Below are 25,824 nucleotides of genomic sequence, written 5' to 3'. Positions count from 1 at the left end.
GGATCACGGCGGGGCTGGATGAGTCCCCCGGGAAGGGAGATGAGGGTCCCCGCGTGGGGCAGAGGGCGAGGCTGGACCGGGGGGCACAGACCCTCCTGTCCCCTCCCGTCCCGTCCCGTCTCGTCCCCAGGGTCCCCGCGGGGCCGGGCTCGCTGCGCACCGAGGGGGGGCTCCGTGCTCCCACCCGACGTCGGATTTTGCCCCGGCTCCACCCGCGGCCGTGGATGCGCGCAAACACGCAGCTGCGCGCCCGCGGGCGGTTTTTGCGCCCTTCGCCCTGCTCCCACGGAGCCACGTTGGGTCCCGCCCGGGGCGGGGTGGGGGGGTCCCCCACTGTCCCGGCCATGCCCCCGCAAAGGGTCGGGGGCGCAGGAAGCCCGGCGGGATGTGGGCTGGCAGCCCCGGGGGGGCGGCCGGTGCCAGGCCGGAGGGCGGAGGGGAACCGTCTCGGCAGCCCGGGCACCGGGCCCCCGGCTCCCCCCGCAGCCGGAGCCGAGGAGGGCGACGGGGGGGACACGGAGGGATCCGCAGCCCCGTCCCGGCGCGGGTGGGGGGTTCCGCGGGGGGCTCCGGAGCGCGTCCGGGTGCCGGGGGCGGCAGGCGCGGGTGGGGACTGAGCGGGAGGGACGCGGAGCGCTCCGGCCGGGCGAGACCCTCCTGCAGAGGGTGACATTTCTCCATGGCCCAAGACCCCGAGAACAAACACGGCAGAGACTTAAATAAACACGCGCCTAATGATGCAAAACGCTAACGGGGAGGGGGGGGAACCGGCCGCAGCGAGGCCCCGACGGGGCGGGCGGCGGGGGCGAGCCGCTCCCTCCCGGCCGGGCGCCAGGCTCCCACGGGGCGAGCCCACGCAAGCCGCTCCGGTGGGTCCCCTCTCCCCTTCTTCCTTCCTCGGTTACGAAGGCACCGGCTCCCCCCGCAGCCCCGAAGCTCCTCCGATGCAGCCCGCCGGGTGAGGGGAGTAAGGGTGGGCAGTGGGGCACGGGCTCGCCCCCGCAAAGGAAAGCTCAGCCTGGGTGTTCTGCCATCAGCGCTGTTTAATTTAGACTGTTTAGGTACAATAGAAAAGAAACCTGAAAGCACATGCGATTTTTGGTAACAAATACTCGAGGCAGACAGCGTCGTCCGCGGGCTCTCTGCAAGCCGAAGGAGGAAGGCGGTGAGCGGGGACGGACGGGAGAAGGCAACGTGGAGCTGGCGGGGCAGCCTGAGGAATAGTCGTTCAGGAGGATACGGCCGTCGACTTTTATTAGTATTCTTCATATTCTCCTATTTTTTTAGCCACATCGATGCAATTCACCACCGAGGAGAAGGAAGCCGGGGGGGCATGGGCCCACGGGAGCTCGCTCGCTGACTGCCTCGCACAGCCGCCTTAAGACATAGGCACTTGTTAAAACTCTAATACTGCAGCTTTTGCCTTTTTTTTTTCCCTTTTTTTTTTTTTTAAATTTAAACTACATCGAAATCTTTCTGGTAAGGCTAAATATGAAAAATGTAAACGTAACTTCCCCTCCCTCCTCCCGCTACAACCCAGGGCTGGGTACAGCCGTTCGCTCCCTCTGCCTCCGTCCCGGCTCCTCGCCGGCCCCGCGGGGACCCGGCCGGGCAGCAGCAGGGATGCGCCGGCCACCCCTGCCCCACCGTGGCCAGCGGGGCTGGGATTTATTTGGGTGGAATCGGATCCAGCTGGGGTTGGTTGTTTTGGTTTGGGATTTTTTTTTCCATTTTTTTTCCTTTTTTTTTTTCTTTTTTCTTTTTGTAATTCCCTTTGGGACCAGCTTGCTTGAACTCGAAGGGCTGAGGGTTTCTGCCGCTCTCTGCGTTTGGCTACGTGGAAAAAAAAAAATTAAAAAAAAATAAAATCGTGGTGGTAGCGGGAGACGCTGGGGGGGAACTGGACCAGGAGCCGATGTGGGGTTGTGTGAAAAGAGCCGAGAGTCCCGTCAAGAATCAGCGGGTGAGCTGTAAAACCGGGTACTGTCCTCTATGTACAACCCAGAGCCTCTGTCCCCAAGCAGAACCTCCTCTCCCGATCCTCCGGCCGCCCGCCGCGGGCCTTTAGGATCCCAGATCCACCAGGCTGGACGTGAGGGGTCCCAGCAGCGAGTCCTGGAGCTGGTGGCCTTGGAGGCTGTGAGGGGTCTGGGATGTGGCTAAGCCGCTCAGGGAGTAGCCGGAGCTCCTGGCGTGGCTGAGGTTCCCCTGCAAGAGCAGGACCGAGTTCTGATCCGGGCTTTGGGGAGGAGAAAATTCTTCCTCGGAGCTGGACATGAGGGGTTTGCTCCCATCCAGAGGCGAGAGTTGGTTCGGTTTGTTGGTGGCCGCGTTGTTGTTTTCCGTGTTTTCCCTGCGGAAAAGCAAAAAAAAAAAAAAAAAAAACAAACCAAACCAAACAAAACAAAAACACAACGGGGATGTTACGGCAGGCGGGAGGCGCCGGGGATGGGCGCTGTGCTAATGCCCTCAGTAAATCCTTTGCGTTTTATTTCATCGTGGGAGCAAGATACCTCTCCCAGAAAAAAAAAAAAAAAACAAAAAACAAAAACCAACCCACCTAATATTTTCATAACGGACCGTCCCCATTTCTTTTTACCCTCTAGAAATAGGCGTACACCGCACAGCCCGGTAATTTAGGTGAAAAGTCGAAGGGGGGAAATTTTTTTGGGGGGGGGGAATGATTTTTTTCTCTTTTTAATTAAAAATGAAAGCGCGGCCCCGGGGACGAGCAGGCTGTGGGATTTTCTTTAAGAGGCTCGGTGGGGAGGTTGCTGGAGGAGACAAAAAAGTGAAGCGATGCCATCCGTGGCTGGCTGCTTTGCCGGGCCGAGCCGCCGTCCCGTACCGCCGCCCGGGGTGGCCTCGGTACGGGACGGCGGCTCGGCCCGGTCAGCGCGTCCCCATCCCGGTTTCCCTCCCGGTTCCTACCCTTTCCATCCCGGGGCTGCATCTTTCTCCTCCTCTGGGGCTTCGGAGTTACCCTGCCCGATCTCCCAGCAATACCCGACCCGTCATCCCCTAACGCTTCCCCGGAGGCTCCCGGGACCGTATCGCTGCCGGTTTGGTCGGGACGGCAGGCAGCAAACAAAGGCGGCGGAGAGGCCTGGAGAAGACGGTGAGGGGCTCGCTGTTCCCTCCCCACCACCACCACCGCCACCCGCCCCGGGCAGGTGGGGTCGGGCGGTGGGGCCGGTGGATCCCGGGTGGAAAACCCACTTGGGTTTCCACGGAGGGACAAAACGCAACGCGGTTTAGGAAAAAATGGGATTTGGAGGGAGCGAGGTATTTTCGCCGCTCCTTCCCCAGCCGCCGCCGAGTGCTCGCCGCGCTCCCCGTACGGGGGACCGGGGAGAAAAGGGGGGGGGCACGGAGGGGATGGGGGGGTGGCAAGTACCTTTCCTTGGCCTCCGCCGCTCGGTCCCGCTGCCTCCGGTTCTTGAACCAGTTGCTGACCTGGGTGGTGGTGAGCCCGGTGGCTTCCGCCAGCTCCCGCTTCTCCCGGGGGGACGGGTAGGGGTTGTGGGCGTACCATTCCCGCAGCACGCCCCGGGATTTCTCCTTGAAGCAGTAACTGGTTTCCTCGCCGTCCCAGATGGTGCGGGGCAAAGGGAATTTTCGGCGGACGCGGTATTTGCCGACGGCGCCCAAGGGTCTGCCCCGCAGTTTCTCGGCTTCCACGTAGTGAGCCTTCAGCCAGAGCTGCTGCAGCTTGGGGTGGTTGTGGGGGGAGAACTGGTGGCTCTCCAGGATCTTGTAGAGCTCGCGGAAGTTGCCGCGGTGGAAGGCCACCACCGCCTTGGCCTTCAGGACGCTCTCGTTCTTGTGCAGGTGGTCGCAGGCCGGCAGCGACCAGAGGAACCGGCCCAACCTCTCCAGGTTCCCCCCTTGCTGCAGCACCTCGCAGACGCAGGCGACCTGCTCCTGCGTGAAGCCAAACGACGGCAGCATCGACATGGCCGAGCGCGGCGGCGGCGGCGGGAGGAGGAGGAGGAGGAGGAGGCGGAGGCGGGCACCCCGCGGGAGCCCGGCGGCGGAGGGGCGGGGGGCAGCCGCCCGCCGGGCCGGGGCCCGGTCCTGGTCCCGGTCCCGGTCCCGGCCCCAGAGCGGGGAGGCGCGGTGGCAGCCGGGGGCGGGCGAGCGGGGATGCTCGTCGCGGCGCCGGGGGGGACTTTGTCCCCGCTCCGCTGCCGCCGCGCTTAAAGCGCCCGAGCCCCCGCGCCGCGCTGATTGGGCGCCCGCGGCTCGGCCCCCGCCGCGGCTGGGCCCGGCCCGGCCCGGCCCAGCCCAGCCCAGCCCAGCCCGGCCCAGCCCAGCCCAGCCCGGCCCGGCGGGCAGAGCCTCGGCACGGGCGGGCGGAGCCTGGCGGCGGGGACCCGGCCCCGGCCTACGGCCGCCGCGGCTGCGCTTCCCGCCGCCGCCTCTGCGCGGGTGCGGCCACGGACCCGGCCCCGGTCCCGGCGGGGGGAGCCGCGCCGCCCCGCACCCCGCGGGCGCATCCCCGGGGAAGTCGCTCCCGGCGGACTTTGTCTTTCTTTCTTCCACTCTTCCACAACCCCCCCCCCCCGCCCCAAACTCCTGCCCCCCGCCCTGCCAAGCCAGCCCGTATTTAATCACCTTAATGCTGGGGATGAATAAATAATGCTTGAAGTGAATAGCTAAATAAGACGCGGGGCCCGTGCGCCCCCTCCTTGTCCCCGTCCCGTCCCCCGCACCCCTTCCCTGCTCGGCCCCGGCGGGGGGGGGGGGGAGCTCCCGGCGGGGGCGGCGCGGCAGGTCCGGGGCAGCCCCGCGGATCCCCCGCGGAAGGCGGGCAGGAAAACTGCACCTACCGGCGGCGCTTTCATTAGCCTAATCCTCATTTGCACACCTCGCTCCAAAGCAATTATTTAAAAAAAAAAAAAAAAGCAGAAAACAATTAGGCTCCCTAAGCAAAGCTAATCTATTGTCAGTAGCAAGGACGGGCTGGGAGATGAGGACAATGCGGTGAGATAAGGGCAGGGGAGCGGTGGGAAGAGGGTGTCTTTATGACTGTATTTATCTTTGATTAGATAAGTCGAAACCACTATTTTAAGCACACTCCAGAAGGCTTTTGATTCAAGAACGAGTTCGCTCCGCGGGTGCTAATAACCGTCGCGGGGCTCTTTAAAACCTGTTTGTCTTCACTAAAGACATTCGGATTTATTTGACTGTAAATGCTCAAAGTTAGGAGCAGCCCGTTTGTGGCCGAGGCGGCGAAGGGCTCCGAGCCGGGGCTGGCGGCTCTCCCGCTGCCCGCTCCCTCTGCCCGCGACACGATATGGGAAAGGCCGGTCCCGATATTTTCCTAAATCCGGATTGTTGTTTTTCCCCATGTACTTCGCGTCTCGGGGCTGTTTAAAATAAGCCCCTGCCACCCAGTCTGTCCAGTGACTTTACTATGTACGCTGGAGTCAGGACGCTTCTATATCCCATGACCATGTGTCTGGTAATTTTCCCTTGCCATTTTATTTTAGTACTTATGATGTTGCAGATGAAGTCTTAAAGAGCTGCAATGTCCTCCCAGAAGGAATGTCTGCTTGGAACAGATCCTTATTGACAAGGCAGCTGTGTGGGGACCGGAACGGAGCCTTAAACCCGGCTCTAAAATCAACTAATACCCTAAAGTCTGGAGCAAGTGCGCAGAATTATAACGCATGGGCTCGCAGCCGCCCGCGGCCGCGTCCTGCAGGAGCAGTGCCCTGCCCAGCCTGGGAGATGGGCTCCCCCATCCCGCCTTTTTATTGTCATAAATTTTTAATTTTTTTTTCCTTTCTAATAAGGTGCTCGGTTCGGGAAAAACACGGACCTGAGGGGTTTATACCTTCAGGAAGAAGAGGACAGAAATGCAAAGCGGGGCTGGCGAAGCTCCTTGCCATTTTAACGAGAGCGGTTTTCTCTTGCCCTCGCATTTCTCCTTTTTTTTCTTCCCCCCTCTCTCCTTTAAAAGGCCGACCAAAACAAACACCGCTCTTGCTGGGAATAATCAAATTATCCCGGCGCGGCCGGCGGCGGAGCTGACAGGGACGGGCGAGGGCTGAGCCGAGGCTTCCCCGCGATTTCCGAGCGGGACTTTATTCTTCCGTGTCACCAAAATTCACCCAAGGAGGGGACAGACTCTCCGGGGTCTACCTGGGAGTTACACACTGCAGCCGAGAACCGCTCAGCATCAATGTTAATTATTGCCCGGGCTTGATTTTCCTAAAAATTGGAAACCTTTCACTTGAAACCACGGAAAGAGGTAAATGAATTCCCAAACCACCCTGTCCCATTTAGCCCTTCAAAATCACCCAGAAAAAAAATGGTTTCGAGCCGCTCAAAAAAAAAAAAAAGGCAGATGCAAATAACTAAATAAATAACTAAATAACAACATAACGGCGCGGAGCTGCCGCCGGCCGCTCCTCGCTCGTTTATTTTTCGGCAGGGAAGGAACAGCCCGGCGGGCTCCCCCCGCTTCCCACCCCGGGCAAAACGCTCGGTTTTTCTCCCCCCGCTTCTCCCCCCCCCCCCCCGGGGCCTGGCATCTCCGCGCCCGCGGAGATGGAGGCGGCGGCCGGCCGAAGGGACCGCTGCGCGGCCGCGGGGGCCTCCGCGCCTCGCCCGGCTTGCCGGGGCATCGCTCGGCTGTTTTTGTGCGGGAAATTCATTTATTGGCTTATTTATTCGATGCAGCGGTAGGCAGCGCGGAGCGGGGATGAAGACGGATCCCACGCAACGTTCTGCGGGGTTTCCTCGATTTCGCCAGAAAACCAAAACAAAGCAGAAAAAACTAACCCGAACACGACTCCCATCTCCCCCCTCCGTCCCGACCTTAGAAATAAAACTCTTCCCCAACCGAAAATAAGTTTAATTTTTTTTTTTTCCTTTAAGTGAGAGGGTCTGAGGGAAACAAATAGCGCGACCAAATAAAATCAGCGGCATTTTTTGTCGGAGCCCCGTCTCGGCACGGTGATAACCGGGGCGGGAGGCTGGGAGCCGGCGGGGCAGTAACACAACGCTGCCGCTTTCCGAACCTTTCGAAGGCGAAATCCAAAACCGACCCATTAAGTCAATGAGGTTTGTGTTGTAGAGGGCTCCTTTCCCATCCACTTGCTGTTCTGAAAAATAGATCGCATTTCGTTATCTCGAGTGAGGATCTGCAACGTGATACCGGATCCGCGCTGCCTTCCCTGCCGAATGCGAGGCGCAGGGGAGACAGCCAGCTTCCCCGGCTTATTCCTGAACAATAAAGGATTTGTATTTTCTTTCTCTCCCACTCTTCCCCCTCTTTTATTATTCTATTTTTTAATGAGGAAGGACAAACCCCTCTCCATATGCATCGCTCTTCTCTTGCGGGAGCCTTTGGCCCGACGCGCCTGCAAACCGGTGCAACCTTTAATTACTTGTTAGTAAATTGCCCTCCAGACACCTGTAAAAACAAAGCCGGTGTCCACGGGGGGGGGAGAGCCGTGTCCCTGCCCGCCTTCTCCCCCCACCCCGCTCCATCCCCGCACCCCGGGGGTGCCCGGCACCGAGGGTCCCCCCGCACCGAGCGGGGTCAGGCCGGGCCGGGGCTGCGGAGGAGGGACGGGACGGGACGGACGGTGGGGCTGGGGGGGCAGGATAAGGCCTTCCCGGTGGGGGCGATCCCCAGGGCACAAAGGGCTCTTTCTTCGCGCACTTACCGGGACATTTTTCAAAGGATTAGAAGTGATCACGCGTTGTTTTTTTTTTTCTCTCCGAGGGCCGATACGTCTTTCTGTCCCTGTCCCCCCACACCCTTATTTTCGCCTGTTTTTGCCGGCGGACCCCCCCCCCCGCCGTCCTCCCCCCTTTTCCTGCTTGCTCATGTACCTCCTGGATGCTGATTCTTTTAAGCTACGAAGAATTTCCTTTTGGGAGGTGAAACCCTCCAGCTCCTCCTGTTCAGAGGAAAGTGCTAGTGATGGTAATACGGGGTGACACTAAATAAACAGTTAAAGCAGGGCTGGAAAGATGGAGTTAATTATCCAGTGAGCTACATTTAAACCGAGACCAGGAGGGGCTGATTTGTTTTGGCGCAGGGAACTGAGAAGGAGACGAGCCACCGAGGTCTCCTTGCTCCTCCTTGGAGGCTCCTTAACTTGTCCTTGCTGTCGCCGGCCCCGGGGACCAGCTTCCTTTGGCCCGGGTGGGTGAGCCCGGCTGCCCCCCCGCCCCCAGCCGCCGCCTGCGCAGCCCCGGCGCTGGGAAATTTCGGTGCGAGCCGTGTATGGGAGCGGGCGATTGCAGGGGGTCCAGAGGTGGGGTTTTTTCCGTGTTTGTTGGCTTTTTCTTCCCCAGAAGTTAGATAAATTATCGTCTGTGCGGCTCGCCGGTGCCTGTGCTGCTCAGGTAAGTCTGCATACGAGCGGCAGCCCCGCGATGCGCTTTTGTTTTTTAAATTTTCCCTCCTCCTTTTTTTTTCTCTCTCTCTCTTTTTTTTTTTTTTTTTTAAGAAGTCTGATATTAATAATCCCCGTATGCCCCTCTTTCCGGGTCATTACGGTACTGCTGGTCTCTAATCAATCCTAATGCGATGGCAATTGGAGTCTCTGATGAATGCATCTCAGGTTTCTTGTAATGGCTCTACCACATTTTCCTGGACCTCCTTCTTTAACCTGAGATGCCAGGGGGACGTCTCCGTTCTCAGCTGCTGATTACTTCAAGATGTTTGGGCTGGTGTGGGGAGAGAGGGAGCGAGCGAGGCAGTCTGCCCCTGAATAATCTGGAACTGAATTGGATGAGCCGTTTCCTAAATCAAAGGACAGCGGCGGGGTTTAACTCCTTTTCTGCACGGAAGCCTGCCGGCTTGCCTTCTAGCCGGCACCGGCTACGTTGCATCTCCCCTGCGTGTTCGTGTCCGTGTGCGTGACACGACCCTCGGGTACCCACACATCTCCGGAGTGTGCAGGTCCCCCCAAGGAAAGGGGGGACTCGCCCCCCCATCCCCAGCCGCTCACACCTCCCCAGACCCCCCCAGTGCTGCCGGGGTGGCTCCGCTCTCCCCCGCGCCGCGGGTTCTGCCCCACGCCGGGGGAGTGGAAGCCCTCCGCGGGCGCGCAGGGACCGCGCAGCAAGCAGCACGTTCTTAACAAGGCGATTCGCATTTTCGTGGCATTGTTTTCCTCCCATTTCTCAGCATAATGGCATTTGCCGTAACCCGACACAATGATAATTGCAATTTCTGCCACCCCCTCCTTTTTTTTTTTTTTTTTTTAAATATGATAATGCAGCTCGAATTAGGCTGCAGCCAAATTGGGCGCTGGGCTGCCGCCGGATCGATCGCCGCTTCCCCCGAGGTGCGGTTCCTCCGTGGGAGAAAAACACGCCTCGGCTGCCCCTCTGCAGCCACTCCGCGGCCGGCAGCGGAATATACCCCAGCGCAACCCAACACGCGTGGGTAGCTTCGTCTGCGCTCCCATGAAATGAGGGTGTGCCGCGGAGTGGGGGGCGGAATAAGTATTTGAAACGAATAATTGAATTTCTCTGCAGTGGGATGCGATGTAAAAATTAATCCCCGGCAGAAAAGCAGCGAGGGTTAAAGGCAGCCCCTTCTCCCGCGGGGTTTGGCCCTGCGTGGGGATGCAGGAGCGCGGCCGCGGGTGGGATAGATGTACTGCACGCCCGGGTGGGTCCTCGCTATCCCACCTCGGCAGTGCCACACATGCCATAAGTGAGTCATTCCCCAAACCGAAAGGAACCATGGACGCCCTCTCCCCGCGGAGCGCCCGGGCGAGCCTGCCCCGCGGGGGCCGGTGCGCGGCCCCCCGCGCCCGCGGTGGCGGCTCCAGCCCGGCCGGCAGAGCACCCCCCCCCACTCCGGGACGCCCCCGCGCAGCCCCACGCAGGACAAAGCGCAGGCGCGGAGGGGCCGCCCGCGGAAGCCTGCGCGGTGCTGGCAGCTGGGAGCCGCGGGGGGGGAACGATGATGGGGGTCCCGGGGAACCGGGGGTGCAGGGACACCGCAGCCCCTGCCTGTATCCACACCGTGCACACGCACTGCAGCTCCCACGCATGTGGGCACCCGCTCTGGTGCGCAGCCAGCTACCCCCTTGCACACGCGCCTGTGCGGGGCCCCCCCGCATGGTGACACTCCAACGTCCACCCGTGGGCACTCCCACCCACCCGCGTGTGCGCATACTCACCCACGAATGCACGCACCCGCTCCTGTGTTGCATACGCGTCCCCTGTGCGCACTCCCACTCACGTGTAGACATACACCCGTGCACACACGCTCCCAGCCATGTGAACACATACCCACCCACGTGTCCGTGCACCACCCACCCACATCAGTGACACCCACACAGGCCTTCCCCACGCGTGTCTGGGGCAGCAAACCGGGTACTCGGGAGCGGCGTGTGAGCGGGTCCCCTCCATCCATTCCTTAGGTGATGGCTGGGGCAGGGGGTGGTGCTGGACACTGGGAAAACTGCAAAAAACCCCCCAAACTCCTTATTTTCTAAAAAAAAAAGGGGGGGGGGCAGTGCAGGGGTTGATTTTTTTCTGCAAGACATTGCAATGGTTTTCATGCAAAATGCTGCAAAAAAAATTTAAAATTTTTGGGGAAAAAAAAAAAAGCTAATTTGTAAGGGGGCTGCCAGGCTCCCCCCGCCACTCCCTGGGTCGAGGGGGGCAGCTCGGGGGTGGCACTGCCTCCGGGGGTGGGGGGACCGAGGTGACCGCATCGGCCCCCTGCCACCCTCCCACGGGGCACCCACAGAGGCCCGGCCACCTCGTCCCCGTGGCTGCAGTGTGATGGGGGGGTGCAAAGCCGGCCCTTTTCGGTATTCCTCGTCCCCCCTCCCTCTGCACCACCTGGGACCGGGAGCAGGATTTACATACAGGCTCTTTGCCTACGTGCTTTGCATTCGGGCACTGAACAAATATTTTCATTGCTGGGGGACTGTGCCCGTTGCGGTTGGGCCATGGGAAGAGGCACCGTCAACCCTTTGGATGGGGGCACGTGTGATTTTGGGAGGGCGGCTGGGCCCTGCGGCGGGGCAGCGGGTGCCTGCCTGTGGGGATAAGGGATCGGGGGGCCCGTCCCGCACCCGCCGCCTCGGTGGGTTTCTGAGCGAGCCGCAAGAAAGGGACCTTTCACCTCTCATTAGTGATGCCATCAGTGGCTTGGCAGAGCGGAGCTGAGGTCATGTTACATATGGCACACAGTCTGTTCAGCGCCGGCAACGCCAGCTTTGAAATTTTAGAGAGGGGAAAGGTCACCTTGCGTAAGCCGAGGTCTGGGGGTCCTCCGCTCTGTCTGCGCCCTGGGTGGGTCTCCATATGCCTCCATCGTCGCCAGCCTTGCTCTGTCTGGCCCTGAGAGATGCTCAGCCTGTCTCCTCTTCTGCCTCCTGAATTTGCAGGGAATCACTTGAAGGGAATACTTTCACCCTGCCTTTCCTTTTCGCATACAGAACATCTCTCTCAGAACTGCTTTTTTTCTTTTCTTCTTTCTCTTCCCAGCATAAACCTGTCTCTAACGACTGATTATTTTTTCAAACAACATATAACGCAGCTTTCCGGGAGAAAATGAGTTGTCTCTCTTTATCAGCAGATCTACCCAGACGGATAAGTTTACCCTTCTCAGACCTGGGTATATAATTTCATAGACCTTCAAAAGTGTCGTGCTTCCATGGTGATTAAAACTTCTCACTCCTGCATCTTGCTGGGTATTTCAGGTTTCATGCTACTGGATCTTGGAAAAGCACATCTGTACAGTCATATTTCTTTCATCTGAAGAGTGGAAAAGAAGCAAACCCAATATATTTTGTGTTTGGAAATATACGACACATTACGTTAAATTAATTCCTGGTGTAATTCACTACACTGAATTTCAGTAGGATCCTGTCAGGGCTTCATCCAGAATGATTCCAGAGGTGGTGACTGTGGGAAAGAAGTTACCATTTTCCCACATATGATGGCTGAGAGTGTGAAGTTCAGGCCCATTCTCAGCCCCGCTGCAGAATCTTATTTTGCAAACTTTATTTTTTAAATACATGGGGCCTGATTCTTAAGCACTTAAAGTAACTTGGGTGGAAGTTTCTGGCATGCAGCTGTTGCAGAGAGATCTTCAAAAGGACATTTGCTTCTACACAGGTCATCACTAAAAAGGCTCTAAATGAAATAGATGCTTATCTTGAGAATCCTGGAGAAGCTGGAGCTGAACGAACATGCCCTGCAGATTCAGGATACACCTTTCTGCCTGCTCCAGTGTGGCATCCGAACAGCCACATTAAAAGGAGCGGATTCCGATTTCCTGCTAATAGGGCTACTTGCATGGATTTTAATTTTTAAATAGGAATAGTCCTCCACTGCCTGTCAAAAAGGGGTTGGGAAGAGAAGTATGAGATGGCTTATTTTCAGAAATGGAGATGCTGAGATCTGTCTATGCTTTTTGTCATAAATTATATTTTCCTAGCATGGGGCTAAACTGTGGTCTTAGTTATTGAGTGCAAATCTGTCAATTAAATGGAGTTCATTGCAAGTGGGAACGGGATTTAGTCATAATTTTCTGCTGCTGTCTAATCACTGGAGTCTGAAGAGAGCAACATATGTATAATGGTAGCTGAGATGCAGGAGGGGTGGAAGCTTTCTACCAATGAGAACCCCATTAAATAATTAATTCCCAATTGCCTTTCTACATTAGTGCTTTCAGCTAAAAAAGCCGGTCGGCTTTGTAAGGCCTCAGGCAATGAAACATTTGGTGCATTGTCAGTCCAAAAGTGGAGGTAATAGATATCCAGGGTGGCTGGAAAAGTGCTACTCTCCATCCTGCCATTTGCATATTCCAGCTGCGCAGCCTCATTCCTCATTCCCTCCTTTGCCTTACTTAAGTTTGACAGGACAGCATCTCTTCCTAGGTGGCTGCTGAGGAAGCCAAAAGTGTATTTATTTTACTGAAACCAGATGAACTTAATGCTTGAGTCTAAAAATGGAGTATACAAAAGTTGGTCTTCCTTTTATCAGCAAACCAAACCTGATGGGTTAATAAGAAAAGGAATGAATTTCCCCCTCCTTTCCTACTTGCCCCCCTTACCCCATCTGCTGGTCCCCCAAGCTCAGCCTGTCATCTCAGGTCAGGTTGGGATCTTTCGGGCTCATACATCATTCGCAATAAAGATCTTGCCATGAGAAATGAGTTACCAAGCCTTTTGATGTACAAGTCATCAGAGACTGCTCCGCTCACCTTCTGAGATAAATATACATGTGCATGTGTGTATAAAGCTGAAGAAGAAAAGGAAGCATTGGAATAAATTGCCTGGGGAGGTGGGAGATTCTCTGTTAAAAACAGGTCTAGACAAACATCTGTCAGAAAATACCGATGTCTATTTGATCTTGTCTTGGAGCTGGGGAAAAGGCTGAATGGTGCCGTCAAGTCCATTCCAGCCCTGAGAGGCCGTAAGTATATGCGTGTATATACGTGTGTTTGTAGGTATATATATATGTGTGTGTGCATACATGTATATATTTCCACACTTTTCGGTGGCAAGCTTTTGGCCTCCATGGTATTTTGTGGCATTGAAATCTTGTAGGCTAATTACACATAGGTTTGCTGTCTCTCATTAAATTTGAGTTTCAGCTCCGTTTAATTCAATGTCCTTTGTGCTTCGAGTGGATCAGGTCACAGTGTCTAATCTACTGCCTGTATTTTTCTCCCTTCCCCTTTTCTTCAGCTCTTTTCATACCAAATGAAGTCCCTTCAATTCTGGGAGCTTTCTGGTGATTCCAAAGTGCATCTGTGAGCCCACTTGGGGTTACACTCCTTGAGGTAAGGTCATAACAGTAGAAACTTATTACTACGTACGATAGATGGGTGCCTGGGGAAGCTGTCTGGCTGAGCAAGAGGACAGCAGGAAAGATTTGGGGTTTTTAAATCATTACTTTTGTAGACGATCACTTTCCAAAGCATCCCCGTGCTTTAGAGAAAACGTGGTCAGGGCCGCTGCTGGCATCCCTGTAACTTCTTTCCAAGCATGCAAATCTCAGCAGGACCACTGGAGCCGCCGGCTGCGTTTGAGGAGTGCGTTGGCAGCTTACTTGTGTTCGTGCATGGAGGACAGGGAGTTACCATGGGCCAGGACTTGCGATCCTTTACACAGGAGCCAATATTAAGTACTTCTATTAAAATTAATTTCAAAGTGAGTTTTATCACTGTGACGTGTGGAGGCTCCCCTAAAGGCAGGGTCCTGTGCAACTCAGCATTGGCGATAGACGAGAAGCTGTTCCATGATGGGAAGCTTATACTCCAGGTAGGTGAAAAGGGGTTTTTCAGGGCTGGTGTGGAGGAAACTGTACAGTAATTCCTCTGTCACTAGCCCCAGTGCACACCTACACCAGGTGATGCTGATATTCCCTGCGACATCACCACCTCCCAGAAGTTGAGCCCCAGGACCGTGAAGCACCACTGCACCTCCCTGGTGAGTGCTGGATGGAAGGATGAGATGCTGCAGCGAGTTGCAGGAGTCAACACCAAACTTTGTAGCAGAAATTGAATCCTGAATTTCTGAAGCCAAATGCTGGGATAAGCCAGGTTGCAAAACTCTGTGATCTAGGCTTTTAGCCCCTGCTACTAGCCTGCATGAGATTTAAGAGGTGACTTCTCTTGCCGGTCCATTTTATCCTTCCAAAAGACCTCTGTCCCCCATAGCAAAGGCATGAGAACAAAGTCTAGTAACCTGATGTACTAGCTGAAATCACCAGCTTCTGCAGAATATATTAGTACAGTGGGTTGTACTCTGTGATGACCATGGAGGAGACACACCGCTACTTCTGCCAAGACCACAGCAAGGCAGCAGCCTCCAGCCTGGGGACAAGCAGGGGCAGTAAGCCCTGACACTGCCCGAGCACGAGCACCCGGAGCTCGTGAATCCGTCCTCGGGCAGGGTTTGAAGAGCAGCTGTGAGATAAGTTCACCTTTCGGCCGTACCCTCCTGGCAGACGGTGAGCTGAGCTCTCCTGCATGTTTGTTCAAGGACTATGAGCAACAGGGAGAAGAAGGTGGCTTATGAGCTCCTTGGGTAGCAGGGTGTACAAACCCAAGGGGACTCTTCCAGGGTATGCTACATCTCAGCTCATGGTGGGATGCGATGTAGATTTTGACATCAGGACTAGGAACTCTTTGCAAGCCAACCTCTGGCAGAGCTTGGTTAGGCAGCCCAGGAAAGGCAGAGGCGAGAGAGGGGAATGTGACTGTCCCCTATAAACAGATCCGAGAAGAAAGAGCGGTTTAAGGGGAAGGACAGAACGGGTGCAGGACAGATGAGCATGGGCTGGCTGTGAGCAAACATGAGCTGGATTTTGGAACAAGGTCTCCAGCCATCGGTACACGATGCTCTGCAGCAAGGGTGATAGAAATCATACTAATTTTACAAAGGAGCTCAGCACGTGTACAAAAGGGCAGAGATGGGGTCTTCCCCTGCTCTAACCCTTAGTATTTAAGCATCACTTTTTATGAGGTCTGCCTGCACAGGGTCAGGCAGGCACGACACCAAAGGCAGAACTTCCCTGCCAGCGAGTCTGTATTTGCCCTTCCAGAAGTGGCAGACTTGCATGCACCAGAGGCATCAGCCATGTCAGACAGTCTTTTGGGGGGGTCTTCCCCCCATTTTGTTTTCTACATTCCTTTTGCTGGTGAACCGTTACCGTTGTGGCTGAGGCAGTTTGTCTGATGCCTCTTGGGTTTGTACTGCAGCCAGCGCTTCTGATTCTGTCTGGCCACATATTGTATTTGGCTGGTAGGCTCTCTCTGAAAATTCCTCTTTTTTCCCTTTTTTTTTTCCTCTGTGGCATTTTAATATCTCACAACAGGCATCTTTACAAAGAGATTAAAGGTCTAAAAGCAAACAGCTGTTTCATAGGCACGCTTTAACACAGGTAACAAAACCAAACCCCTTGTAAAAGAGAATTTGGGGAGAATTCCTTGAGTGTGGGTAATGCTTTTAAAACTCTTCTTCCACAACACTGAGGAATTATGAACAATTCCTGAGCTAACGTTCATGCAAACGAGCAGGAATTATTCATGTAATTAAAGACTTAAAACCATTTTAGGAGAAACTAGGAGGGAGTGAAGCTGTATCAACCTCAAAAAGTTTCTACAGTGATGACAGAAAATCCATGCACTTTTGGATGGGGAGTGGATGCAGTTCAGCTACAGGGGAGGAAGAAGAGCCCCAAATCCCTTATGCTATTCATTTATTTAACCCTCTGGTAGAAAAACCATTGGAAATGTAGTTGGGGCTGTACTGGAACCGGCTCAGCACCACAGTCCCAGCCTTTTTATTGAGCTTTGTGAAGGCACTCCAGAGCCTTGCTTGGCCCTGGGAAGAGGGGAGAGCTGGATCTTTGCATTTGTGCAGCCAACAGACTCATGCAAGGAGCAGGGATCCCTTAGCAAGGGGGGCAGGAGTGGGTTTGTCCTACTGTGGACTTTTGTAAATGAACTTTTAACACAACCCCCTTCCTTTCAGTGATTTAGAGTAGATTTTTTTTCCATCCCTCACCTGACAGGATTTTTTGGGAGGGTTACAGTTCCCATGTTCTCCCATTCTCCATTAAACCTTTCCAGCTGGTAAGTCTGGGGAGCTGCTGGCCTGCCGGGGAGTCTTTTCCTCCTGCATCCATCCTCTCCTGCCTGGCACATGGGGTAGGATGTGTTACCAGGTGCTGGAAGCCTCGCAGAGGAGGTCAGGAGGGACCACAGCACGGAGCCCTTCCCAAGGGCTGGTTTGGGGAAATGCCAGTCTGGCCCAAGGGCACGGAGGACTCCTCACCCCAAGGGAACAGCGTGGTCCTGGCTGCACGAAGACGGCTCGGCATGGAGGGGCTGAGGCTTCACCGCGGCCGTGCCGAAAGGTGCTCGGTTACAAGGACTCTGGGGCGGTGATGAAATGAAGCGCAGAGGGACAGCAGCATGGAGGGGGATTAGCTGATTAATGCACAGCTTGATTAGGAAGTCGGAGCCAGGCATGCGAGCCCTGCTCTCGTCCTCTCCCGCTCCTGCTGCTGACCCCTCTTCGCCATGACTGCGATGTAGGAAGCTGCAGGAGTCCACTATAGGAAAAGTAAATATTGTCATTTCAAATAGAGAATCGTTTATTCTATAGCGGAACAGAGGGTGCCTTCTCTTTGAGAGGTCACACTGAGCCTGGGGGGGGCCTGTAGCCCACACAGCTGCCAGCGTGGCTGCTCCTGATAGTCGCAAGCCCTGGGTGCCAGGCGTGCCACCTTAAACCCGCAGGTGACAAGGGGGATGTGCGTGGGGCCGGTGTGAACACGTCCAGGGGCTCCAGAGACTGTCCATCACCTCCTTCCTGCAAGCAGGTCCTTTGCTAGCGTTTAGGCTCAGTTTTAAGCAAGGTGCCCAGGGCGGGATGGAGTCACCGCGGTGCGATGGGAGCTGCGCAGGGCGCGTTGCGGCAGGAGCAGGCGCAGAAGCCAGCGATGCTGGGGGAGAGGAGGGGTACGGGCTCTGCCCTTCCCCACTGAAGCCATGCTACCCTTCGTATAATCCCTTTAGCTTCAATGGCACCGTGGTGATTTACAGCACTAATGCTTTGATCCAGAACACGTTGGACCATGGGACATGAATTAAAATATGAGAGATGACTGTAAAGCACAAGTTTCCATTCGTGGCCAGCTATTTCGTGAAGACGTGACCGCAACCAGGTGCGAAGGTCTTGCAGGAGAGGAGGGAAAACCAAGCCAGTCTAAACAGATTTGTTAGAACGTGAATGGGAGCGCAGCAGCGTAAGTGCTATTAATAGGATTTACACAGATTAGTAAACTAATCTGTGCATTTCAGATTGGATTTCATATTATGGAAAAGAAAATTAAGCCACATACCATGCAGAATTTGCAGGCAGTGGTTTGCAAATGTGATCTATTTGCTGGTAGAAGTGGCTGCTCAGAAAAGCGGTGGCAGCTCCTTCGGGTGGGTCAGTGACACCCGCTGTGAGCCCAGGAGGGGGGAGCGTGTTGTAGGGTGCAGAGCTGTGCTGGTGGATTCAGGAGGCAGACAACGAAAGGAGCAGCACCGCAGTCTGTTCATGCAATGGCTCTTAGAAAGCACTGCCAGGTAGTAAAGCAGCGTCCAGGCTTGGCTCCATCACCGCTGGTGCAGAGCAGTCCTCCTGACTCAGCTAAAACGAATAGGGAAGGGAGATGTGAAGAAGAAAGGCTCGTAAATAACTTTCCCTTCTCTGTACGTGGCCTGGAGAGGACCCGTGTTGGGCAAATGTTATTGAAGTGGGAAGGAAAAGGCCTCTTCAAAGGGGAAGGGCAGAGTGCTGTTGCTGTGCCCTGCTCACGCTCCTCCTGGTGCCAGTGTGCAGGAGGTGGGAGGTGGGCAGGAATAGGGTGCTGGGAGGCATTAGCACAGCTTATGGAGGGACCCAGGCCAATTTTGAGAACTCATCTGTGTAAAGGGTAAGTTTAATAGTATTGTAACACATTATATATGTAATATGTATCTTATATATTACATATATATTTAAATATATATTATATATATTATCTGTTTCATCTGTAGGGTCTAGCCTCAGTATTTCGACTGTGCCATCCCATCTGGGTGAATCTCAGCCTGGCTGTACCTCTCCCCATGAGGGAGGGGAGTGCTGCTACTGCTGTTGTACTGATGGGGAGGTGGAAATCCAGGTATTTAGGAACTGGACTTTTGGTTCCCAGCGGTTAACATCAGCTAATCTTGGGAGATAGTTACAGCTCAGGTTGCCTCTGAGTCAGGCTTGAATAATAAAGGATAACCCATCTTGATGTTTGTGCTCCTTCTTATTTTGCAAAAATACAAGCATTTGGGACATTTCAACCCCCATTATAGTCAGGGCCAGGGGGAAAACATCATTACCCTTTCAAATTACTCTTTTAGGCCAAAGCTTCAAAACTCAGAGTGAGCTGAGCAACCCAGTAATTTTTCTTCTTGCAGCATCTTGTTACGTTGCAGCAAACAAAAATCCTGAAGTCGATTTAATTTGTCTGGAAGAACAAATGCTTCAGAGTTTTCTGGGACCAGGACTGAAGGTGGTAGTTAATAAAAGGCACGTGATGAAGGTTTCTCTCCCTATTAGCCTGTCTCCTTTCCCACAGCCCTTGAGTTTCGTCTTCTCTTTGCTATTGGTGACAACTTAGCTGACAACCATTTGTTACAACTGGGAGCCATTTGCTTGTGATAATTACGGCTACACTGAAATGCAGGTTTGTATGCAGACATTTATTTAGGTGTGCCGTTGAACTGGGGCCTTGAGTAACCTGATGTGGGACTCCTTGTGCTGCCAGCCTCGGTGGGAGCTGCCAGGCAGGGGACGCTCTGGAAATCCTGCATGAGTTATACAGGGATGTAGAATGAATTTGCTTGAATTCCTTAAAAACAAAACTTGTCTTACAAGTGCTGATTTTAAGCAATGCATTTGTATGCTATTTTTGGGGGGTTGTTTTTCGGTCAGTGAAATGTTTCCTTAACTTGAGTTATACAGAGGTTTCTCAAAAATCTGCTATTACCTTTACTGATTAGACTGCAATAGTCTAGCAAATTAACCCAGAAGTCTAAGTTTATGGCAATTTGGATCCAAAGGCAGCCTTGACAAATATTCTCTTGAATTTGTAGACCATTTATTAATTTTATTTGTATAATGGTACCTTTTTGATACCCTGGTTTATTCTCTTGAAGTGTCTTGCTGCACACAGTGTTATCAGACCCAAAGGTTTGGAGAGTGTGAGGCGACACCAGCTTTGAGATAAAATGCTTATACACAGTTAGATAGATAAATGTGATATACCCATGTTTATATGTATTCTGGTTTGGAGACCTTCAGCACCTCCAAATTTATTTATATTTTTTCAAACCAGGAACTTAAGAATGAAGATGAGCAGGAAGCTGTGGCCATAACCCCCCCACCTACTTCACTTCTCTCGCCAGCTACTAAATATTGCAAAGCTCATAAATTGTGGAAGTTGGCAAATCAGAACATTGCTTAAGTTTAAAACTGAGACCTGGGGCCAGGACATTTCAATCCTGTATTACCTGGAATATATCATTACTGACAGACTCGCTGGGATTCGGTTTCTACCAGCTATAAAGTGGGATTCTCAAATTATGTCATGCCAGCCTAGTTGCCTTTGATGACATGATACACCATTTGGAAAGGGAAAAGCCATTAGACGTGACACAACTTGGCATCCATCAGCCTTTTGATGCTGTTCCATGTCCTGATGAACTGAGGAAATGCGATCTGGGCAAAGCCCCTGTAGGATGGGTGGGAAATTGCTCTGAAACAGTGATTATCTTGTGGTTCCAGGTCAAAATACCACGACCTCTTAAGCAAGGGTTTCTACTCAGCACGGTGCTGGACAGTATTTTCAGGAACATCCTGGATGTTGGAAGAGGGTGTCCTTATTAAATACAGAAACTACACCAAGGTGAGAAAAACTGGAAGACAAGCTGACAATTCTGCACGAGTTTCACAGGGTGGAGACTTGGGTCCTGAAACACGGTCTGTGGTGTCTATTATGGAAGTAGAGCTTGCAAGGCAGGAGGCATTTCTTCCACTGGACTTGGCTCTGGTAAAACCTAAGCAGGAGTGTTGTCTAGTTTTGGGCTTAGGTACGGCTCTCCTATTGCCTTCCAGGCTTGTGAGTCTATGTTAATAGCAGCTGCTTATTTCACAGGGATATTTAATTTATTATGGCATGTAAGAAGATCCCAAGAATTGAGAATAGTTAAGAAATGAACAGAAATAGGGTCTACACTGTACTTTAATCTGAGGGGCTAGTCCTCCAGTCCATCGGCAAATGACTATTCCTTCTTCATCGTGAGCATCATTCACCTGAACAAGTCCTGCTTTTGTAACCTAAACTGTAAAGATTCCGATCTTTGTGGGGAAATTTGGAAGGAACAGGAGCACTTCTGAGCCATGTATATGTTAGCAATACTTGCTGCCATTACTGGGTAACAAACATAAACCAAAAGCAACGGGTCAAGTAGTCTCATTTGCTGGGACTGACATTTCCAAAGGAGCGGGATGAAGCTCTCCTGGCTTGATACTCAGGTTAGCTCTGCCTTTTGTTTGCACAAGAAACCCCCCAGTAGCTATAAGAAGCTATTCCTAGAAGCTAAGGCCAGAAGGGGTTTACCGAGACCGCCAGCCCCAATGCCGTGTGAGCAGGAGGTGCCAAATGTCCACCTGGCATCCCTCTACCAGGCCAGTAAATTGTCGGCATTGCCCCGGCCGAGCCCGGGGAGGGCTGGCTGGCACGGTCCCTTCTCTGTCCTGGGACCAGGCATCCTGCAGCGCTGCAGGCCAGTGCAAGGCGACCGTGCCCGGTATGTGCAGCATGTGCAGCACTCCCGGGAGCGCTTCCAGCCAGGCTGGGCTCTTCTTGATAAAGCGATACCTGGAAATAGGCTGCTGTTAGCAGCCCGCTTCCAGGTACCATTGGTTTTGTGAGTCCGGCATCCCACCTCCCTCACATCGCAGAGGTCTGCAGGGCTGAGGGGCTACGGGGAAGATGGCAAATGAGAGCAGCCCCTAAACAACCCCCTGGGAATTTATCTGGGGGGGGATCCTCAGGGGTCCCAAGCAAAAGGAGCCATGGGGAAGATGCTGTGGGGGGCTCAGCCGAAGCACCTCGGTGCTCGCTGACCTGGAGGCTGGACCTGCTGTGGTGTCTCACCCAGCCCTCATCCTCCTGGGCAGATGTGTAAAAGTGCGCCTTGCTTCTCTAGCCTGGTGTTGGCTGCTTTCTTGGCAAATCTCGGGGAGACCAAGCCCTGCAGGCGACGTAAGAAGCAGAAACACCACGAACAATGTTTTGACGCTCCGGGGAGAACATTATTACATTTATAGGCAAGAGGAGGAGAAGGGCTACAACAGCCTTCAAGAAGCTAATGTCATTCCCTACATAGGGGTGTTATGTGCGTAAATCCCTCCACATGCAGATGATATCACGCCCCTAGTTTGCAGCTCTCTTGCTGGTATCGCTGAAGCATGCTTCTCCTCCAGGCATGGCACTAATAGGGCAGTTAACCCCTGCTGCCTCTGCTGCTCTTTGGCCACAAGCTCTGAGCAAGGGGACAACATGCTCTTGCGCTGTTTAGCAGCAGGCCAAGAATCTGCACCCATCTGGGGGTCTCGAGCCTCAGCCTGGTTCACTCGTTGAGTTTTGGGATGGGGGGGTCTATTATATGTTGCCTGCAAGAGGGAGCAGAGGCTGCCTCCTCTGCAACTTCATGGTGAACCTCAAGATAAAGAATTTTTTTTGAGAGAGACTCTTAATCTAGTCAGTGGTCACTTCCACCTGCATGCATACAACACAACAGATGATAGTGTTTTTTAACACAGACAACCTATAGATTTCTATGTCCCTTGCAGATGTGCTTGGGCTGGTATAGAAATTGTTGCCTTCCAGAACCACCTTCTGATCCCCCTGCCTGCCCTTGTTTGCTTAGGCACAGTAAATAGCAAAATCCCCAGCATCTTCCTAGGACATGCATCCTAGGACATGAGTTATAATTTGTCCTTGATTTATCATTTTAAGAAAACACTGCCTTAGGACACGCAAGAGCATGCACAGCTCAGGCTCTGGACTAACTCATCTTCACCTCCCGTGAGCATCTCTCTCCCTCAGCTCCTCGGCCTTGGTGGGAGATGAGTCAAACCTTTCTCGAATTGCCTTGATCTGGAAGTGGGTGGCTTTGGAGTCCTTCAGGGCCCACGTGTGCGTCACCCTGATGGGGTGATTCACGCAGGAGCGGTTTTTCTGGAGCCTGAGTGTTTGCAGGCTCAGTCATCCCGGTCCAGGGCCAGTCTAGTTATCGACAGGGCTTTGCTGGAGGCTTACGTTGCTGTTGGTCAGCATCAGAAGGTGGCTGTAAAGGTAGTAAATAAATGAATGAAGCAAATCCAGCTTTGGTGTAAGCAGCAAGTTCTCCTGCTGCTGTCAGGGGGCATTGCATCAGAGCCGGATTGGGCTCCTGGGGAGGCGGCGCGAGCCAGCGGGCAAAGCAACAGGGGGAGTCAGAGACCTGGCTTTGCAACCTGCCTCTGCCACCCACTGCCCTCATCGCCCCGAGCAAATCACCTCTTCTCCCCTCCCAGCTTGGATTGCTTGTATTTCTGTATACTGTAAGTTCGTTCCTCAAGGGAGGGGCTGCATTTTACAGCTGCAAGCAGTATAAGGGATACCACTAACACCCAAATAATTGGCTGTCAGTTTGCAGAGTAGAAAAGAAAATGGTGCGGTGTAACATTCTGGAGTCCTTTTGGGTAATATAAGATCTATTGCAAAGCACTTTGGCTGCAACAACAAAGCTTATTGATTAGCCCGAAGTATTCCAAATTGGGTCTTTCTGCCCGAGAAGTAGCAGGATGAAGAATTAAAGTACTTACACATGAGAATATTGTACATGAGTTATTAAGTAACAATCAGCTCTACTCCAGCGCTGCTCAGTTCCTCTGGACTGCATGTAACTTCTGAACATTTTATCTTTTTCCTTTGGCTTTTGCAGGCGTGTGCCAGCTTCTGCAGCATATAAACTAGGTGCTATTTTTATTGAATCTGGCTTTAATGTAGTAGATTTTTCACACGTGTGTTGGTTTTTTATTGTTGGTCTCATTCCTGAACTTTCTGGCACCTCTAAGTGTAAAGTCAGTTATGCGCACATTGTTTGGCAGATGAATTTCTGTTTCTGGGAATCATTTTCCTTCTAAAATGTATTTTTATATTAAAAGTGTGATCTGTATCCATAACCAAGATATACTGTCCTAAGACTCCAGCCCAAAGATTTCTGCAGCCAGAGATCACTACAACAGGGGATGCAATCCTGTAAGGAGACCTCCGCTTTCCAAGCCGTGAGCATTTATATTAAGATCTTGTTTTACTGATTCAACCTCTGCCTCTTGGAGTAGGAAAATTCCCTTCTGATCTGGCACTGGGGAAAATCCAGCCAGAAACAGAGGATAAAAAGTGCTGTCTTCCAACGTTGCCTCCCTTTCCAGCTTGTCTCCCTGCTAGATCAAGAGCAACCGCCCGTCTCGCCGAGCCTCCCTACTACCAGCTTTATCCCAGCGACTGCCTCGGCAGCCCCCGGTCCTCCCTTCAGCATCCCCAGGTCCCATGTGAAAGGCGGGGGCTCGGGGAGCCAGCTGCCCACCCTTCCGTAGGTGCTGTCCCCCTTTTCTCCATCTGTGCACAAGCTGCCAGGGAAGAAGTAACCGTGGCTGTGTGTGGTTTTCTCGCCCAGGGTGACCTGGAACACATCTGCAAAGCCCTCCAAAGTAGCAGGAATGCGCTCCGTTAGGACATGATTCATCCTGCATACCGCATGGGTGGCTGCTCAGGGAGAATTTTGACATTTGCATACGCTGAGACTTTCCACTTCTTGGTTGCCCTCGAACCCCTGCACTTTGTCTGGTTGAGCGCACGGGGGCTGCGCAGCCAGAAACCCCCTCCCGGAGGGGATCTCCCCCAGCTGGAGCCAATCCAGCGGTGGTGGTTCTCCCCCCGGCTGCGTCACGGGGCAGAAATGAGAGGAGAAGCTGCTCACAGCCAGGCTGAATGAGGGCTTTAGAGCCTCAGCCCCTGCTCCAAGCAATGCTGGGATGGAGCTGCTGGCCAGGTATCCATCAGGAATTTGGTATCTGCAGGGCAGGAAAATATTATCACAGTCCTACCGCTCAGGCAAAACCAAAGCACGGCAAAGGGAAGTGCTATGAACAGGAGGACTGAGTCACGCCCACTGCTTCTGGGAAGGAAAAGGAGTTGGGCAACGAGGCAATTGTCTCTCTCTACCTTAGGGCTGCTCCTGGGTAACTGGATTTACTTCAGCAGCTGCAGAGTGCGAGGCAGGTCAACCCCAGGCAGAGCGGGGAGAGATGCTCCCAGGGCCGGGAGACGGCTCGCTGGGTTTTCCCATCTGGCCCACCATCAGCAGCGCTGCGTGGAGCGAGCGGGACACGGCTGCGATAAATGGGAAAGATGGAGGAATGGTGAATAACGGTAAGGAAAGGTAATGTCTTAGCGATTAAAAATATAATCAGTATATACAACCGGACCTGACTATTTGAAAAAATTAATCTCACAGACCTAATCTTGCTTCCTGTAGCCTAAATAGCATTTAAGTGGTGAAAGGGTGTTTTCCTGCTGGCATGTGCAGGCTCTTAAGTATCTCTAATGTACATATAGCTCCAGTGAGGGAAACTATTTCACCTGTACAGGTTAGTCTGCTTGAACTTACTGTCATTCACTTTGGCATCAAAACCATAACTAGGCAATCCTGGTACTTGGAGCACAGACCTGAAGTAATATGGTAATGTGTTTAAATCCTTTAACATCAAGGGAACATAAATTTCAGGCTGTTCCCCAAAGTCTGCCAAAACTAGGTCTGACACCAAGTGCAACATTTTAAAGAAAAATTTCAACAAACACAAATTTAGCAAATAGGTATTTACCTACCCAAAAAGAAACCCTGACACAGAAAGCAGCCCAATGCCATGGGAGCCGCGAGTAAATACTGTGTAGTCCTAACTAGTAGGTGGAAATACATTTAAACAGTTATCTAATTATGGTATAAATTTGGTTTGAGACACAGAGTTAATAGCTAGGTTCGACATGAAATAGAAGATTTATGGTTTTTAATTTAGTATTTTAGAAGCAAAGTTAGGGTCTGACAAAACCCACTCAAGTCAACAGAAAGTCTCATTCTAGCTTAAGTAGGCTTTAGATCAATTCCCTGGTGAGCACAGGCATTCCTAGTTGCCACCACCTTCATGATGAGTCACTAAAAGCCAAGCTTCT

The 25,824-nt window shown here is 53.2% G+C and overlaps 1 protein-coding gene and 1 long non-coding RNA gene across 2 annotated transcripts; one reads left to right on the top strand and one right to left on the bottom strand.

Moving 5' to 3' along the window:
• Nucleotides 1-1,025: 1,025 nt before the first annotated feature.
• On the bottom strand, nucleotides 1,026-4,261 carry SIX1 (SIX homeobox 1). The gene is made up of 2 exons (XM_052783470.1): nucleotides 3,398-4,261; nucleotides 1,026-2,353 (listed from the first exon to the last, which is right to left on the bottom strand). The coding sequence occupies exons 1-2, from the start codon at nucleotides 3,955-3,957 to the stop codon at nucleotides 2,065-2,067; spliced, it is 849 nt and encodes a 282-aa protein (XP_052639430.1). The 5' UTR covers nucleotides 3,958-4,261; the 3' UTR covers nucleotides 1,026-2,064.
• Nucleotides 4,262-8,009: 3,748 nt separating this feature from the next.
• On the top strand, nucleotides 8,010-25,776 carry LOC128140070 (uncharacterized). Its single transcript, XR_008234607.1, has 4 exons — nucleotides 8,010-8,370; nucleotides 13,695-13,789; nucleotides 19,120-19,227; nucleotides 19,879-25,776. It is a non-coding gene; the product is annotated as an uncharacterized LOC128140070 (long non-coding RNA).
• Nucleotides 25,777-25,824: the final 48 nt, after the last annotated feature.

This window comes from Harpia harpyja, chromosome 3 (genome assembly GCF_026419915.1).
Source record: "Harpia harpyja isolate bHarHar1 chromosome 3, bHarHar1 primary haplotype, whole genome shotgun sequence".
Classification (NCBI taxonomy): Eukaryota; Metazoa; Chordata; class Aves; order Accipitriformes; family Accipitridae; genus Harpia; species Harpia harpyja.
This window is presented reverse-complemented; position numbering and strand designations above follow the sequence as displayed.